The 18,611-nt window shown below is 39.3% G+C and overlaps 3 protein-coding genes across 4 annotated transcripts; 2 read left to right on the top strand and 1 right to left on the bottom strand.

Moving 5' to 3' along the window:
- Positions 1 to 1,387: 1,387 nt before the first annotated feature.
- Positions 1,388 to 4,359, bottom strand: dnajc12 (DnaJ (Hsp40) homolog, subfamily C, member 12). The gene is made up of 6 exons (XM_035992519.1): positions 4,113 to 4,359; positions 4,005 to 4,082; positions 3,199 to 3,277; positions 2,727 to 2,866; positions 2,485 to 2,629; positions 1,388 to 1,825 (listed from the first exon to the last, which is right to left on the bottom strand). Exons 2-6 carry the CDS (start codon positions 4,080 to 4,082, stop codon positions 1,743 to 1,745), a joined length of 525 nt encoding a protein of 174 aa, XP_035848412.1. The 5' UTR covers positions 4,113 to 4,359; the 3' UTR covers positions 1,388 to 1,742.
- Positions 4,360 to 4,789: 430 nt separating this feature from the next.
- On the top strand, positions 4,790 to 12,437 carry sirt1 (sirtuin 1). 2 transcript variants are annotated; one of them, XM_035992510.1, is made up of 10 exons: positions 4,790 to 5,205; positions 6,016 to 6,141; positions 6,991 to 7,226; positions 7,351 to 7,503; positions 8,312 to 8,459; positions 8,558 to 8,637; positions 9,841 to 10,024; positions 10,122 to 10,649; positions 10,836 to 10,849; positions 10,964 to 12,437. In XM_035992510.1, the coding sequence occupies exons 1-10, from the start codon at positions 4,857 to 4,859 to the stop codon at positions 11,132 to 11,134; spliced, it is 1,989 nt and encodes a 662-aa protein (XP_035848403.1). In that variant the 5' UTR covers positions 4,790 to 4,856; the 3' UTR covers positions 11,135 to 12,437. The 2 variants fall into 2 exon arrangements, with proteins under 2 accessions (XP_035848403.1, XP_031140070.1); XM_031284210.2 differs by lacking the exon at positions 10,836 to 10,849 and having other exon boundaries at positions 4,857 to 5,205.
- Positions 12,438 to 12,820: 383 nt separating this feature from the next.
- cacul1 (CDK2 associated cullin domain 1) lies at positions 12,821 to 17,989 on the top strand. Its single transcript, XM_031284240.2, has 8 exons — positions 12,821 to 13,503; positions 13,697 to 13,823; positions 14,002 to 14,104; positions 14,198 to 14,293; positions 14,451 to 14,553; positions 14,833 to 14,922; positions 16,496 to 16,634; positions 16,765 to 17,989. Exons 1-8 carry the CDS (start codon positions 13,158 to 13,160, stop codon positions 16,802 to 16,804), a joined length of 1,044 nt encoding a protein of 347 aa, XP_031140100.1. The 5' UTR covers positions 12,821 to 13,157; the 3' UTR covers positions 16,805 to 17,989.
- Positions 17,990 to 18,611: the final 622 nt, after the last annotated feature.

Genomic DNA, 18,611 nt, shown 5'->3' with positions numbered 1-18,611 from the left:
TGGGTATATGGAAATCCTGGAGCTTTCTTAGTGGGAATACGGCGTATACCTGCGTATCACATAGACTACACCATTGGGAATAACACCAGAGAAATGTTTTAGAAAGATATTAGACATGTGTTAAAACAGATTCTTAGAGTTATATATGTGTTAGATTAGAACGTAATATACCGTATAAACTATTATAGATTAAAAAATTCAAATATTATTCATTGAACTTTGAAACCTTTTAAAAATGAATACACATTTTTAAATCATGAAAAATGAATAAATTCATAGATTCTGAAAACTTTTCACGGTCCCCCTTGGCAGATGCTACGGACCCCCCCCCCCAACAGGTACAACTAAATCAACAGAGAGGGGAGACACATATCAATCAATGACCCACACAGTGCTGAGAAGAGGTCTAATCAGGCAAGTGAAAGCACCTGTGTGCCTTTAAGATTTGGCATAAATTATAGGATCCCTTTGTAAAATATGACACATTATTATTGATTAAACTATACCGAACATTATACAATGCAGTTAAATTGTCCTCTGCATAAGAAGTTCATTTACCTTTGATACTTTGAGGACATTTTTCTGGTAATATTTATCTACTTTCACTGAAGTCATATTTTGGTTGCAGGGCTTTCACTGCAAGGCAAGCAAGGCAGCTTTATTTGTATAGCACATTTCAGCAACAGGGCAATTCAAAGTGCTTTACATAAAACGTTAAAGAGCAGTTAAAAACGATTAAAAACAAATTTAAAACAGATAAAAGACAAGCATAAAATTTACAATGCAGTATAAAAACAAGTTAACCAAGTCCAACTCGGGCCTCTCAGAGGACTTATGTTTTCTGTTGCAACTCAGGTTCCAAACCTGGCCTCCCAGAGGACTTAACCAGGTCCAAACTGGGCCTTCTTGCCACCCATCTTGGTGTGGAAAAAGTACTTTTATTTGTGTACTGCAGGTACAGCACAGTACTTAGCTGGTGTTATTTTAACCTTCAAATCCAATAAGCTAGGTTCGGTGAGAAAACATATCCGTTGTCCATGATCAATATCCAGATCTACTTTTTTTATCAAAATATCTTGTTTGTACATATTTTGTTCTTGTATTTGATATCATTGTTGTTTACAGTTTATGATCAAGTCCTTAACTTATCCTATCTCATTTATTCCTTATCTTGTAATTCATATTTGAAGACATGGAGGACTAAAGATAAGAGACTGAGTAACATTTGAAGTAAGGAGCCAACCTTCATACATTTAAGACCATTTACATTACAGCTTTGGCTCGATGTTTAAAAACTATTTCTGGAAAGTAAAAAAACAACCTTGCTTAAAATGGCAAAAATGGTGTTGAAGACATTAAATATTACACGAGCAAAATAATGTACACGAGATGCTTCAGTTTTATGTTCCCAACATTATACACTTGACAGCAACAGAAAAATACAAATTACAGAATGAATCCAGTATCATTTCTCCATTGTGTGTTTGTGAACATAATTACCAAATGAGCAAAACAAAACTGATTATTCACATAATCTCATATGCTGATCTTTGTTTGGCAAAGTGTTTGACACTTGCAGCAGACACATTTAGAGCTCACAATTTTAATGAAGAAGTTTAGTAAGTTACAGCCAGACCATATTCACAAACATTAACACCACCATTAACAGGGTCCCCACTGAATAAGGACATCAACAAGACACAAAACACAAACATTAAAACAAAATTAAACTGTTAATATAGTTATATTTCATAATTTCGAAACTTCTGCAGCAGAGTGGATGGGGTGTCAGCAGCCCAACGGAAACGTCGATGGCAGTAATCCCCTAAGCAATGATGAGAACAGTCAGTCATTACTGTGACAACATTACATACTCCTGGATAATTCATAGTAAATAATGAATGGGACAGAAACTGTTTAGACCTGCTGATGTAATACAGTAATGCAATGTTGAATGATCATATTAGTACAGTTTAGAATGTAACACACATTATATGATAATTGTTTGTTTTTTTTATGAAGAAGAGATGTATCATTTAACCAATGTTGGAAGAACAATAACAATATACTAGTGAAAAGAAAATGATCCTGATTGTCACTAATGTTACAATTGTTTTTTTTAAACATGAGTGCCAGCGTTTTTATATTCGATGGCCCTAATGTCACAGCAGAGGGGCACTTTTTCCTCTAGTCACCCAGAGTGCTCCTCTGAGTATCATGGGCCTTTCTGGTGTGACCTTAGTGCAAACTATACCCTAACTATGTGAATGGAGAGCTACCACTTCTGCATAGCAGGTGTGAACTCTGCTGCAAAAAATACAAATAATAAGGATTCTAGAGCCACTGTTGGAAAGCAGAGTTTTTATGCCGTAATTGGCCACTTCCATGTTTGTATGTGTTTTGCACTTTAGAAGCAACATACATTAAAATAAATTGGGTCTCCATACTTTCCATTACTTTGAGAACATTTTGAAATCCACTTACCTGCGGATGGCATGGCATCATATGAAGGGATCCTCGGTGCTTCTTGCTCTGAATGAAGGTCCTCTGCTTGGGAAGTGACAGGGATTTCTGCATCTGAGGCCTCCAACATCGGTTCCTTCTTATTTCTCACAGCCCAGTGCATTGACTGCAAACAGATGACCAAATATATCACCAGGCTTTTAAACAGATTAACAAAAAAAATGTTTTTTTCAAATCTATACCAAAGTCAACACATTACATACCATTTTTACAGAGTCATTCAAGGCTTGCCAGTCATGAAATGGAATAGTTACTCCACTTCTTCTCCAAAGGTCATAGTTTTTTCTTTTGGTTTCATTGCATAAAACCTCTTTGGCTTCATGCAGCTTTTGGAAATCTGCCACTGTCAGAAAGAAAGAAAACATCAGGAGTCGGGGATGAAACATTATGCTTACCAAATCAGGAGAAATAAATACCCTCTTCTTTGCATGCAGTTGTAAGCAGCTTTTCATTAACATACTTTGCTATGAAGTCAAGCCATCCAAAAGAAGCATTAACTGTTTGTGAGATAAGTAATCATTAAAAAAAGGTAATAAAAATAAAAAGTTGGGTTCACCTTGACTTCATATCACAGTTCTGGCTATATATAATGAAATGTAAACGTAGTTCCTTTACCTTGTTGGCATTTGAAAATTAATTTTAAATAAAGGTGTCAGCAATGGGTCACATATTTACCTGCTCTTGGATTGTCTAGGTGTTTGTCTGGGTGACATGCCAAGGCTCGGATCTTGTATTCATTAAGAATCTGTTCAGTCTGCAAGAAAAAAGGTTAAATAATTAGAATGTCTCTTTGCCATTTTAAATATTTGAAAATCAGGAATCAGTCACTTATTTTATTTTCAAGGAACATTACTGTGGTAAAAAAATAATAATAATAATAATAATAATAAAATGTACAGACATTTCTGTGAGGCCACAAAACAAGTTCAATATCATGAATATTTAAAGGGATATATACCCAGTGATTTCTGAACCTGGTCTTTTTTTATGTTATCTTGAAAATGATACTGATCCGTTTATTTTGAGGCCTTTAAATGCATCAGCTTACCGCGTGTGACGCAAGTTCTAATGTTGCTACAGGCAATTTAATTTAGACATTTTTAACATAACGTGTTATTGCCATTATTGTTACTGGAATGGTAATGTCTGATGTTCCCATCATGTTCCCTTGGTAAAAAAAAAAAATGAATTAAGTACAAATACTGTGGCATAAACCTACTCAGACCATAGACCGTATAATAATTATACGGTCTATGACTCAGACACTGAATGACGCACGAGTATAGTTCCTCTGACATCTTTTGCTGAAGCATCAACAGGTCTTGTTGGTACTTCATTAATCTTTTGGTTGAACAACTTACAGGTTGCTGATAGTTGGCGAACTCTTAAACCAGTAGGCTATGTTTTGGTTTGTAGATCTAGACAACCATCATTTCACCCAGCAAATAGGCGGATCCTTAAACCCACTGGCTAGAACTTACCGACGACAATTCATCACATCCCAATAACCCGTAGTAATCCTCCAAGTCCTCAGGTTTGCAGTTCAAAATAGCCTCCATAAAAAAAATATTGTATTAAGTGTAGTTGCTTGTCACGGAGCAGCTTCTGCTATCCTGATCACAGATGTTCGGTTCAAGGGTTGCTGGTGGGCTCTCCCTCGCTGCTGCTTGTGGGTCACTCACTGACAATATTCTCAAAGTGTATCTTGTTGTTATTTTGTCAGCTAGCTTTGGGTAATTAATGGATAAACTGCCAAATGGTTCAAAATGTCAAGGGAGAGGGAGATCTCTCCTGAGTTTAGGTGCAAATTCAGCGTGACGTATGCTGCATTCAGGTGTCTAAACTAAAGCTCCACACTCAGCTCGAAATTTCGACCATAGCCTTCAGTAATTATTAAACATAATATATAACGCTATGATAAAATACTATTTGGGATGACTTGGCTACATATCGTATATGGGGCTGAATGAAAAGTATAAGTTTGCAGGAGGCATGTAATTGAGGTTGTAATTAAAATGTAAACATATACATGTAATACAAAAGTTATAAAATATTTTTATTGACATGGCTCACGTGCTATTATCGATACGCTGACGTCTGCGTTTTACACACAACTTCATGTGGTTAGTCACTCAGTCATGAGTGCTTATCTTTGCTCAAAATTCCTCTGACAGTGTTTGAAGGCAGCAATATTTTGTTATGGTTTTACGTCATCGACGTAAAAAAGGGGACGTTCCAGCCGTGACTACTGGTGGAGAAAGAGTCACGTGCGCTATGCAAATGAGACAGCTGTCCGAGAGGAAGGATCTGCTCAACGGCTCTGCGGGCTGAAAATGGCGGACGATGAGACTAGTCTCGGAACGGCCTTTTCAGCCGCCTCCGATATGGAAGAACCTGCCGCGAAAAGGTCAAAAATTTGTCCGGTAACTAACCACGGATTCAAAGTCGCTAAAGCAGAAACATTATCATGCGTCTCTGGGGCTACAGAGAGCTGGGAGCCGGGGGTGAATTGTGCGCAGCCAGCGGAGAAGGAAGCAAAGCCGGTGATGGCGGTAGAGCAGGCCCCAACAACAGCGCTGGGAGGAGACAACAATGGACTGGGACTGCTAGTCTCCGAGCCACACAAACCAGTAGTGAAACTACACGACAGCGCTATACTAGGGACAACTGAGGAGAGTGCTGGTATGTAAAGAGACGGACATTTTACAAAGCGTTAAGTATTTACGTGACTTAAAGTGGGCAGTGTTTGTTTTACCAACTTAACCGGTGAGTTTAAAACAGAAGATAAGTTAAGCTAGCTAACGTTAAACACAGTAAAGATGTGTTGGTGTTGAGGTATGTGTAACATTGCTTTTCATGACGGCGCCTTCTACTTTTTGTTTAGTTAACGCTTAAAATGAAAGAGAAAACACATCTTGTCGGGATTTGACTTCTTCCTTCACGGCACTAACTTAAACTTTGATAGCCACTGAGCATTTGTTAGCCGGTTTATATCTCTTTTCCACTAGAGCCGGTCAATATATCGATATTTTATCGATATCGTGATATGAGACTAGATCTCACATTTTATATGGCATAAGTGTTGTCTTTTCCTGGTTTTAAAGGCTGCATTACAGTAAAGTTATGTCATTTTTCTGAACTTACCAGACTGTTTTAACTGTTCTATTATTTGCCTTTACCCACTTAGTCATTATATCCACATTACTGATGATTATTGATAAAAAATCTCATTGTGTAAATATTTTGTGAAAGCACCAATAGCTAACACTACAATATCGTTGCAGTATTTATATCGAGGTATTTGGTCAAAAATATCGTGATATTTGATTTTCTCCATATCGCCCACCCCTATTTTCCACTAACATTCACTTAGGTAAACCACACCACAATGAGGTTGTCGGGTATTGGTTGTAAATGATCATAGAGGTTATTAGAGGTACGCCACTTGTCTCTAGTTTTATTTGTTCATTTTAAAAACTTCTCTGTGCTCAGATTTCCTTGGACATGACGATCTTCCCTCCTACGGTCTGGCTGTCACGCCGGACCACATCAACGAGGAGGACGACGACAGATCCTCACATGCAAGCTCCAGCGACTGGACACCTCAACCGCAAATAGGTAACTAGTTAGGTAGTCTCACTTGCCAGACCGATCTCCACAGCGCTGCGGAGTAGCTAAACTAGTTAGGTGATTTTTGAGAAGCATATTGCAAAAACTTAAAATTTAACTTTTATTACTCCTCTGATATTATGTAATTAGTATGAAGAAAATAGCTTAAACTACCTTTTTTATAGTTGCAGGCAGTAGAACAGCACATTGTAGAATACCATAAAATAAGATAAGATATACTTTATTGTCCCCGAAAGGAAATTTGTTTTGGACTCTGTCCATTCTGCAGCGTTACAAAGACAACACAGAATACAAAAAAGACAACACCAAATACAGAAAAAACAACACAAAATACAGAGAAGACAACAGATACAAATATCTCTCAGCACATACTCTCATGCAACACAACATGCTTCCATATACATATAATAAGCACATTAACTACTCCTTTCATTGGCACTTCTCATTAAACAACCCCGTCGGCTGTATTCTCCGCAATAAGTGTGGCACAGCCCTTGCACAGTACAATATTGCACAGCTAACATATTGCCCGACCCCAATAGCCTACATATCGCACAAATTCCACAATGCACTGACAATGCCCAACCCCGATAGACTACGTATTGGACAAATAACATAACGCACAACCGAATAGCCTACGTATTGCGCAACTAACCTATTGCACAATCCCCAATAGCCTAATGTATTGCACAATGACATGATGCACAACCCCAAATAGCCTACGTATTGCACAACTAACATATTGCACAACCCCAATAGCCTATGTATTGCACAAATGACATAAAGGACACCCCAATAGCCCACATATACTGACTGAGATGTTGTATTCTCGGCCAGGTTCCTACAGTTTCATCCAGCAACACATCAGAGAGACCGATCCGAGGACCATTCTGAGGGATTTGCTGCCTGAGACTGTACTCCCACCAGATTTAGACGACATGACATTGTGGCAGATTATCATCAACATCTCAGAACCTCCAAAAAGAAAGAAGCGGAAAGATATCAACACCTTAGAAGATGTGGTCAGGCTACTCCATGAAAGTAAAAGGATCCTTGTGCTGACTGGTGCTGGGGTAAGCATTTACAGTAATAGTATACAATGGTGCTGTTTGAATTGATGATGTGTTTAAGTAAATACATAATATCAGTGTCCATGCTATTAAGCCAAAATGCCTGTATGCTTTTTTTGTTTTGTAGGTGTCAGTTTCATGTGGAATACCAGACTTTCGCTCCAGAGATGGAATTTATGCACGGCTTGCTGTAGATTTTCCTGATCTTCCAGACCCTCAAGCTATGTTTGACATTGAATACTTCAGACGGGACCCAAGACCCTTTTTCAAGTTTGCTAAGGTTTGTTCATTGTGTCCATTTGCTTTTCTGCAAATCAAAGTTGATAGCAATACATACAAAAAAATCTGGGGGTACTATGTAATAAGATTTTTAATATTAATCTATTTAAAATTCAACACGTAAACCTTTTGCAAGGTGCTACAGAGATGATAATGCATAGATACAGAAGCTTCCACACTCATTAGGCTCTGCATACCCATGTTACCTTACATGGTTTTGGTCACACAGTGAATGCAAGTAAGGAGAACATAACTGAAAAGTGACATACACTTTAGAGTGTGAATCATATTTTCTACATTGTATCCTTCCATTTTTGTAGTACACACACATAGTACTATATATGATACAATGTTTACCCTTGAGCACATAGATGAGGTGCATGCCCGTGGCATGAAGAAGGTCTATGACCAGACGTTTGTAATGTTGTAATATAGAGCATAAGACCCTTGTGTGCAGAAAATGTCTTTGGTTAAAGGTTAAGGATACAGAACTTGTTTGACTTTTCTAAAGCGTTCTGTGCAGGGAACCTTTTTAAAGCCTCATTTCACCCAGTCACCTGCAGTTATGAGGTTGAAGTTGTTCTTAGACTATTGGGCTGCATTTGTATTCATTTGGCATTAAAAGGTCTGGTTTGTGTTCTAAGACTAAGCTTGTTCAGGCTTTAAACAAAAACAGAGATTTAAAAGTTGTTCAAAGGTTTTCCAGATGAAGGGTACAGAGAAGCCAGTACGGGGGGGGGGGGTAATTTGTGATTATAGCAAGCTTTAGAGTTAGTCCACAAGTGTTGAATGCATCATCTTTGTTACAGGAGATCTACCCTGGTCAGTTCCAGCCGTCGCCCTGTCACAAATTCATATCCATGATGGATAAGCAGGGGAAACTGCTGCGCAATTACACACAAAACATTGATACATTAGAACAAGTGGCTGGAGTTCAGCGGATTATCCAGTGTCATGGTAAGTGATACAGCTAACGGATGGGTCTTGTTTATTTTTTTTCCCCCTATATTTCTGTCCATGGTGATGTTGAAAGTCAATAATAACTTTTATTTCAGGGTCGTTTGCAACTGCTTCCTGTCTCGTCTGTAAACACAAAGTGGATTGTGAAGCTATAAGGGAAGACATCTTTAACCAGGTATTTCCAAGATAACACATTTAAATGCACTATTGGACACTATTGCATACGCTACAAACGCCCGCAACAATGGAAATGCGCAAACCGCGCGCGACGTAACAACATCCAACATTTCATTGTTATTGCATGAACATACTCAACAAGCAACTTCCATTGAATCATCTTGCAGAGCCCAAGGAAGCTGATATGAGTACATTTGCTGTGTACGAGAGCTTGTGTGTGCCGTACACTTGGTGTCAGCACTTGTTCCAAAACTGTAGCAGTACCATTCCAGGAGTGGGGGCAAGAAAATTGATGCTCATCAAGCAATTTATTTATTTATTTATTGTTTGCCCTTTTTAGGAGTAGCATGACATTTGGGAATCACTTCAGTAGTGTTTGTAGTGCGTTGTTACTCGGGCAATTACAGCATATTGTAAATCTATATAAGTGTCATCAGTATTGTCCAGACATGCTGAAGGTAATGCATTGTGATAGGAAGCATCGATCAGTGTCATTAACCCTGCAGTCAATGTTCGTAGTGCTGGTGTTGTATTAATTATAGAGAAAAGGTGTCTTAAGCGCTTTGTCCATTCTCATTCACATACTGTAAATAAAGCTTGTGGCGTGTTGGTTCTTCCAAATTAGAAATAAAAACATTTTTGAAATATTATTGACCTCCACTGTATTGGGCGTGTAGCAATAGTTACAGCAGAAACTATTTCAAGGTAAACTTCATTATCCCAAATAGGGAAATTCAGGTGGAGATACATAAGAAAAGTCATAAAAACATATGTTTTTTTTAACTAGATGCCACCAGGGGTAGGAAGGAAAACATGTATTATATTATTCTATTTCTTTGTATATTTTGCAATTTGGGTGGGGGTTTTTGTGTCGTGAATATGTTTTGAAATGTTTGTGGTTTTCACCTCCAGCACAAACTGACTGTAATGATAACCACAAGCAGAGAGAATCGCATTAAACATACCTTACATACAGTAAACCTCTCTCCCCAAAGATTTTGCACCATGCATCAATACAACTGTACAACAGTCAGTCGATGGAAATTACTCAGGGTGGTACAGCTGTCTACTTTGAGGACATTGGCTGGTAATGTGGATGTTATAGACCTGCAACCCTTAAATAAATAAAGATCAAATTTGGCATGGCACTCCTTTTTTAACAATTTTGTTTTAATGCTAATAACGTAAATCCATCCTGTAGGTTGTCCCTCATTGTCCACGGTGTCCAGATATTCCCCTGGCAATCATGAAACCTGACATCGTCTTCTTTGGAGAGAATCTTCCAGAAATGTTCCACAGAGCCATGAAGCAGGATAAAGACGAGGTGGACCTCTTGATTGTCATTGGCTCTTCACTTAAAGTCCGACCAGTTGCCCTCATCCCAAGTATGTTTTGTTCAGATGAATGGGTTTCTGTTTCCTATTGTGCCTGCAATTAACCCTAACATACAATACATAACGGTTTTCTTTTCATCCCATCCAGACTCCATTCCTCATGGAGTGCCTCAGGTCTTGATCAATAGGGAGCAGCTGCCTCACCTCAACTTTGACGTGGAGCTACTTGGGGACTGTGATGTCATCGTCAACGAACTCTGCCATCGGTTGGGTGGGGACTTTGAGCAGCTCTGCTACAACACAGTAAGACTCACAGAGACCACGGAGAAACCCCCTCGGTTACCAGAACAGCCACCAGGTGAGGCTTTGCCTGCTTCCAGCGATGCAGCTCGGGAGGAGCAGAAGCAGCACAGTACAGACTCCGTAACTAAGCCTTCAGAGGAGACAGAAAGTCCGAATGTCACAGACACTGCTGGTAATAATGTTACACCTCCAGAGCCTTGTCTAAATGCTCAGTGTCCCAGTGAAGAGACGGCTGAGCCCTCAGAGTTACCATCAGAAGACGCACCAAAAGAGGAGGCCGCTGGAGTAAAGAGCCAAACCTCCAACCTTGAATTTCGTAGACGATGCTGGATGAGTCAAATCAACAGAAGTCCAATCAGCAAACGCCTTGAGAGTAAGCTTTAGACTATGGTAGAGACAACACTGTTTATTTTGTATATATATGTATTATTTGTATATAATATAAATATATTTTATATTTTGCTGTATTTGCAAATGAGACATAGGTATGTTTAAACACGTGCTAATCCATTCATCCCATTAATTAGAGCTTTTCTCAATATTTTTTTTCCTCATGCAGCAGGAAAAATGCATGTTAGTCCATATATTTTATTATTTATTTATTAATTGTATCATTTATTTATTTAAAATATTCTCCAGACATTGATTTCAGTACTGTAAATTGTTTGTATTGTGTCTTTCCCACAGCAGGCCAGTACCTGTTTCAAGCACCAAATCACTATATCTTCCATGGGGCAGAGGTCTACTCTGACTCTGAAGACGAGACGTCGAGCTCCTGTGGAAGTGACAGTGACGAGTCTGAATGCAGTGCAGATGGGGCGGAAGAAGACAGCGAGCCAGAGGACGCCGACACATTAGCAGCAGATGAAGAGACATGCCTAAGAGACACAATACAACACACTTTAGCCAATGAGGCCACGTCGAGTGTGCAGACAGACAATACTTCTGAAAAAACTCAGAGCACCACACACCTTTAAATGTAAAATACCCAGTCGACAAAGCACTAATTATCTTTTTTTATTATTATTATATATATATATATATATATATATATGTTTCATATATTTTTGACTCCTCGACCTTACTATTATTTTTCATAAAGTTGAAATTGTGTGACAACTTTTTGTGAATATGCAGCAATTTTTATTTTATTTTTTTGTGTGTGTGTGTGTGTGTGTGTGCCCAGTTTGATCACATGCATTGGGTCTGAAACCTCATACTGTATACCACACGCTAAAGAATGCAGTATTTCTTTTTTTTTTTTTAGGATTTCTTTCGATGTGCTCATCTCATTTTTATTCACATTTTGAGAAATTCTTCTGTGACATCCATATACAAGCAAACACTTCAAATTTCTCAGCCCCTAGTGTGAAGTCAGCTGTGGTCTAATGACGTTTAAAGTCGGTTCATTGTTACCATTGGGAAACATGTACATATGAAAGCCGACTGCTAAATAGTGGGTACTATGAGTTTCAGACACATACATAAATCTTCAGATGGTTTACTTGAACACATTGTCTAACTTGCAATATAAATGTTCAGCTCTGTCCTTTTCATGAGGGTAAAAGCTAGAAAAAAAGAACAGTACTCTTTAATTTCAGACCAAAGAACACTTTATCAACATGCTCCTATGTTGTCATAAGCTTTGTATGTTTAACCTGTCATTTAAATCTTGGAAAAAATATAACAATTGAAAAGGTGTTCCTTCTGACATGTGGCAGCTACTTTATATGCTCAAGCCTTATTTTTATACTCTGATGTGAGACATACTCATCAAAGAGTAGATGATAGTTTATATCTGTATGAAGTAATACTAAGTTGTAATATTAAGCCTAAGAAAGATATTCAGAGTTCACATTGAAAAATGACACTCTTTCCCTTCTTATAAAAGCGATTTTCTTGCCCATGTCACTTGTCATAGAACATAACGTTAAAACAGTTTCATTGATTATACAGAGGAGTCTTCTGCCTGTTAAGATTACGTTTTGGTAAATAGACATGTTTGAGCCAATTTGTAGGATAAAGGTCTACGCCAACACGTTCACATACCAATTACAAGGTAATCTTTTGTTTACGGTTTAAGGAAAGAAGAATTTTTTTTTTTTACATCCTTGTTATCTCTTCTGGGGTTCTCAGTAAAAAAAAAAAAGAATGAAACACACTGATGACTAATTTCTGTTATTTCATACACATCAGGTAGGTGTTCAAATCATAGACAATATACAGTCTATGGTTCAAATCAACATCTTCAACGTGTTGTTGCCTTGTTGCAGACATGAATAGTGCGCCATCTAGCGCCCGTGGCTCACCTGACAGTTCCTCATTCCACTTTACGGGCCTTTTAAAGGGTGAGAGGGTTTCTACGAGAAACAACGACTGAGTTACATTTCAACATTTTTTTTTATTCTGAGAAACGTGTCTTTATAACAGAAATACAGTGCAATTTGTAAGGATTCAACGTTAGTAGGGTGTGGACGGGGGGTACTAAGTTTGGAATGCCATTGCTCAACGTCAGTCTGCGCATGCCTAGTACGGTAATAATTGGTTTCTACCTAATTTAGCTGTAATGTCAACCTAGTCAATCTGTTAAAAGTCTGTTCATTAATATTTAGTCTTTAAACACTTGTGCACGGACCATTTGACTAACGTCACCATACATGAGGCCTAGGAACTTTCTTTATTCAGCTAAAGTCTTTGGAACTACATTTCCCTGATTTCTCTCAGCTGTCCGGTTATACGACGTGTCGTAAAATCCATTTAACAGCAAAAACGAGATGGACACCACCAAAGACGCCTGACAGTTTTTGACTTTATCCCTAATTGTTATCTGAAATGTTTATGTAGTGACGCCAGGCTTCAGTTCACAGAAGCGGTTGTGAAAATGGAAGCCATGGAAGATGACAGTTTGGACATAAAAGACGACCATAACCACAACTATTGTGCGAGCAGCAGCAGCAGCAGTAGTAGTAGTAGTAAAGTCCGCACCTATCTGAGAAGCCAGTTGTCGGTTGTAACAACGGTCCCGCAACCTGCCGGTCCACCGGTGCCGGGTGGAGAACCGGGGACTCGACGAGGGAAACTGTGGTCCGGCAGCACCGTGGGGTCAAAGTTAATGGACTCGGATTCAGGCAGTGAGAGCAGCGAAGTCAGCGAGACTGACTGCACGGCTCCGCCACCCGCTGTTGAGGGCAATCTCACCCTCGATTCTAACGTTACTTCCAAGTTCCGTAAGTTGACATAAAAGATTACTGTGACAGCAGGGCCTGATATCCTGTAGTCACTCAGCAGCTCGGCCTGCTGCAATATTACTAATATGTGCCCACTTATGCTCCTGGCAGCAGACAGTCGTCAGTTGGTCTGTTAGGCCAGAATCAGGTGCCTGAAGTAATTTCAAACCTGACCAGTTCTCTTTTCACTCAGTTCTGAATGCAATGGCTGTAGAAGACTACCGGAAAAACCACTGGCCAAACCTGGAGAAGGCAATTGACCGTCTTCTGATTCAGAATCCCACGGACCACATCTCGGTTTCTTATGCACAGATATACAGGTAAGACAATATAGGTAAGCACACACCTGAGCTGGCCAGATTTCCCTACAGTTTGTGATGTCTGTTGCCTCGACGAGCCCCATAAGGTTGCCATGTGCATCACTGATCATTTTTAGTTGACTGAAAATGAAATGACTGAAACGCTGCGTTTCTACTTTGCTTTTGTTTTTTTTCCTAGTTACGTCTACAAGTGTGTTTGCCAGCAGCACTCAGAGCTGCTCTATAATGATTTGACATTAAAAATAACAAACCACCTGGAACAGGTTTCCACCCATCTACAAGTAAGCAAATCCAAATAAGCAAGGGCATTATTATATAGGCTACAGTATACAGAAGCTATACAACTGACTAACACTTGTATTATTGTTTTCCAGGCCAGACCACCTGAGGACTTCATTGAGAACTTTAATGTTGCGTTGACGCAATACACAGCTTCTCTTCAATGTATAGTTCCTGTATTTATGTACTTGGTAGGCATCTCTTTTTTTGTTAAATGTCTGTTGTAAAGATAACCTAGAACTCTGAATATTAGGTGAAATTTCTAGTGCATTCCATGCAACCAAGTATAAGCCCTGTGCTATGGTGTCACCCTCCTATTAATAGTTTTTTCACGTTCAATGTTTTCAGAACAAGTTCTACATCGAGTCGAAGCTGAACAGAGACCTAAGGGAGGATCTGATGAATCTGTTTGCTGATCACGTCGCAGAAATACATGTGAACACACTGATGCGTGAGTGTATCCCTTCATTTGAAGCCTTGGTGGCTGTCGTGCCATTTGAAAATTGTTCCTCTGTTTGTAATTGTGACCAAAAGCTGTCCTGTACACTTGGTTATATCAAGGACAGATGTTTAAGTCTCAGCCCATTGTGCTGTTGTCTCGTATCCTGGAAAGCACAGGATTTTTGATTCAGGACGTGGTGAACTGCACATACAGAAGACTTCATTCCTTTCTAACATAAACAACTTCTAAATATATTTTTCTTTTTGAATTTCTTCTTTTCTTGTTCAGCTCTTCTTATCAAAGCTCATTCCATGCCATTTCAAGTGCAGCCATCTACAATGGCCAGTGTGGTTAAAGGCCTCTACAGCCTCCGTCCAGGTGAGCTATTTTCATTGTTGTTGAGGATTGTATTGTCTGTTTTAATGTCATTTTAAGGGCCGGTCCATTATTTTTATAGGTTTTTATTGTGAACCTGTAAGTATTCAAATCCCAACATTCACATTTTGGTCAGTAAGTGAGTATGTTTTAGCGTCAAAAGGCTGTTTTTCCCGAGCCCTTCTAAAAACGTTTCCCCACATGACCTGACTAAGGTCTGTATGATGACATTGCTTCACTAACAGTACAGAACAGTAACTTGGGTAGCGGTTGGCTCGGCCCCATGTACGGAGAAGCAGACAGGAAGCCAAGCAATGTACCGCTGTGGACGCCCCGTTAGGTCGGATCTGAAAATCACACAATAACACAAACTTTGGTTCACCAAAGTCACACAATAACACAAACTAACTAGTCTATATCCACGACATTCCACTTCCGGGATTGCTCCGTTGCAGACGGAAATTCCGCCGGATTTCACTCATTTAGGCCGGATATCTGTTACCCAGGGCTTTCTTGTGTTGACATTTTTAACTCCGGTCGATTTATGAGGACTATGGTTAACCTTTTCTCAGATCTTTGCCGGGTAAATCCAGACAGCTAGCTAGACTATCTGTCCAATCTGAGTTTTCTGTTGCACGACTAAAAACAACCTTTGAACATACACGTCCCACCAAAACAAGTTCCTTCCTGAGGTTATTTTGCCTCAGGAAGGAACCGTTGCTCCGTACGGCGCTCAGCGCCGCCCAATACGATTGTGATTGGTTTAAAGAAATGCCAAACCAGAGCACGTTTTCCTCCCATCCCGGAATACTGTGTGGACTCGCCAGACCCTCGTCCGCAGCGCTGTGGAGGAAGGTCTGGCAATGCGAGACTACAAACGAACTAATTAAACGAGGCAGCGATAGCATCTCTCGTGTTCTGCGAGGTAAACTTACTGTTTTTGTCAACAGAGTCTGGTAGCTTTGAGTAGAGCGATATGTACTACTGTGGAAAGGGGTACCAGCGAAACGTATTTGCCACCTAAAAAAAGGACCACCTAAAAAGTTGAAGTTATATGCTATATTTACAATATTTTCCACCACTTTACCTTGCCGTCAGACAGCCCTTTCCGACAGGGAACTGAAGCCATTAGATCACTCTCTTCAAATCCACCACACTCCATTGACGAAAATAGTAATTTCACCTCACCGAACACAGGAGTTGCTGGTCTAACATTAACACTGCCAAAGGTGGCGTCTACAGCAGTTACATTACATTGCTACATTGCTTAGCTTCTGTGACGTATCTCCAAACTTAGCACAGGGAACGTTTTCGGCTAGAGTAGGCGTTCAACTTATTCATAACCTTATTGATTAGCTTACTGTGGTAGCCCACGTCACTGCTTTATACTAAAGGCTGAAAAACACGGAAAAGAATGATGGATGGACTCTGCCTTTTAAGTGCGTCTCTGCTGCAAGCTAATGTCATCTTTTTGCCTTGACTACAGCACACAAAACCGACATTGGTTTATTTCCTCCACCTTCAGAATAAGCTGCACTACATGTGTTCTTCCATTTCATTTGGTCTCCTCTTTCAGACTGGGCCCAGTTAGCCCCGGATCTCTTCTCTGGGTTTATTCCCCAGATCAACCCTCCTGCTGTGGAGTCTCTTCTTCCTGACTACGCCGCTCATGACCAGAAGTTACAGATGGAGCTCTCCATGAACGGATTTCCACGGTCTGTTTTCTGAGGCGTCAGTGTCTCACATAGCCACAAATATAAACGCATCTTTTGGTTAACGCCCTTCACTTTGAATCACTGATGTCGATGCGTTTTTTTTTTTTTTTTTTTTTTTTTTGTTTTCCAGAGGTGACCAGTCTCGCAAACGGGCCAGCGATGACTCCTGATAGCAGAGCCGCCGTCACCAGATTTGTTGCAGAACTATTACTGTGCCTCCTACATCTTTCTCACGAGTTGGCCCACTGCACTAGGTACAATGTGTCAGTTTCATCTCTCTCGACTCAGTAACAAATCACTGTGAACAACAAAAGGGTTGTTGAGCAGAGGCTTAATCTTACAGCACTAAAAAAAAAAAAAAAAAAAACCCCACACAGACTTCCATTATGGTGCTTTCCTGTGTGATTATGATGCATCCAGCTTCAGTATTTGTGGGATGCTGCTGTGTGCTCTGAGATGGGTTTCTTAATGTTCTCCTCATTTTGAAGAGTGCCTCCATGGTGCCTTCTGATCGGATATCCTAATGAGGGATAGGCTGATGATGAGTATTTCATTCCTAACCTTTAACATGGAAGTGTCTTTTTTTTTTATAGACTGGGCTAATCAAGACTTTCTATTGCTGCTAATAATACTGTCCATGTGGTAATACTACAACTCCCTCAGTTTCACCCACTGTGTCTGTACACCCAGTCATTCAACACAAATGAGTGTGGAAAGAAATGAGAACAAGTGGAACTAAGTCATTGACCTCAACTAGGATTCTCTTCTTCATCTTGCCTTTACTGTGTTGGTAAACCGGATTGTATTTTCCCGTTACGCCAAAGAGGATTTGCAATTTCTTTTCTTTTTTTATAAACTGCATTGGATTTGGGCAGACATTGTTATTGTTGTATACTCTGAGTCACTGAGCCATTTGATTTCTTTTTTTTTTTTTTTTGAGCTTTAGTTGACCTGTTTGTTAGGCTTGAGTCAAATTCTAACTTTAAATATCCCTTGTCTGTTTCAGCCTTGCATGTAGGATTGGCAAGGATTGCCATGTAGGACATTACACTGTTTGCCAGAAAGCTTAATCAACCACAGAATAGTGTTTGACAATTTCCTTAATTCCCTTTTAGTTTGTTTGACAACTTCCAACCCAAATCATCCTTGAACTGTAAATATATCAAACCTGATGCTTCATGGATTTTACAGAAAGAATGATAATGCCAATATTGTTTGGCCCCAGTCTGGCGTACTTGTGCATTGAATGTTCCTAACATGCATATCCTGATAATGATGTAAATAATTTTTGGTGTTTGCATAAGGGTCAGTATACACTAGCTTTTTTTCACAGATGCATTTTTGTTAAAAAAAATTTGAATAGTATTTGATACAAGTCTTACACTGTTTTAAGTGTAAATAGATGCTCAGGCTTGCTTTTCGTTTCCCTCTGTGGGTCTTGAAAATGGTTCTCATTGTCTTTCCAATAAACTAATTTCATTATTCATGGGACACGGAGGTGATTTTTTTTTTTTTTTTTTTTTTTCTTTTTTTTTTTTTCACTATTCAAGATTTTAAATCTGGGTCTTGAAAAATGTTCTCTTAAAGTAGGCATTATGACAAACCTAAAGAAGCAGAAGAAAGTCAGATGCCAAACACTGGATGTACTATGTTACTTGCTGAGATATCACTCTTTCTCTTACATCCTGCAAAAATATCCATGTTAACAAATGGTAAACAACTGTGAATAAACTTCCACTTGGCTCAAATTCTGTTCCAATAATCTATTTCGATTAAATCTTTTTATTTTATTTATTTTCTAAAACCAATAAAATGCTACACACTACTGCAAGTTGTTGTGCCACCACAGTGTAACACACAGTGCTTTGAAAATGGATTATTGCTGTTTATCTGCTTTGTTAATTAGTTAGTTAGCGTCTAGGAGGCTCAACAAGGGGCTTCTAATTCTGACTGTAGGATGGAGGTCTCCGACGTACC

Source organism: Sander lucioperca, chromosome 15, assembly GCF_008315115.2.
Source record: "Sander lucioperca isolate FBNREF2018 chromosome 15, SLUC_FBN_1.2, whole genome shotgun sequence".
NCBI lineage: Eukaryota > Metazoa > Chordata > Actinopteri > Perciformes > Percidae > Sander > Sander lucioperca.
This window is presented reverse-complemented; position numbering and strand designations above follow the sequence as displayed.

Coding starts and splice junctions, on each gene's coding strand:
- dnajc12 (XM_035992519.1), bottom strand. CDS start 4,082: ATGGAGGCTATTTTGAACTGCAAACCTGAGGACTTGGAGGATTACTAC. Junction 2,867..3,198: donor CCTAGACAATCCAAGAGCAG/GTAAATATGTGA, acceptor TCTTTCTGACAG/TGGCAGATTTCCAAAAGCTG. Junction 1,826..2,484: donor TGATGCCATGCCATCCGCAG/GTAAGTGGATTT, acceptor ATCATTGCTTAG/GGGATTACTGCCATCGACGT.
- sirt1 (XM_031284210.2), top strand. CDS start 4,857: ATGGCGGACGATGAGACTAGTCTCGGAACGGCCTTTTCAGCCGCCTCC. Junction 5,206..6,015: donor GACAACTGAGGAGAGTGCTG/GTATGTAAAGAG, acceptor CTCTGTGCTCAG/ATTTCCTTGGACATGACGAT. Junction 8,460..8,557: donor GCGGATTATCCAGTGTCATG/GTAAGTGATACA, acceptor CTTTTATTTCAG/GGTCGTTTGCAACTGCTTCC.
- cacul1 (XM_031284240.2), top strand. CDS start 13,158: ATGGAAGCCATGGAAGATGACAGTTTGGACATAAAAGACGACCATAAC. Junction 13,504..13,696: donor TAACGTTACTTCCAAGTTCC/GTAAGTTGACAT, acceptor CTTTTCACTCAG/TTCTGAATGCAATGGCTGTA. Junction 14,294..14,450: donor TTCCTGTATTTATGTACTTG/GTAGGCATCTCT, acceptor CAATGTTTTCAG/AACAAGTTCTACATCGAGTC.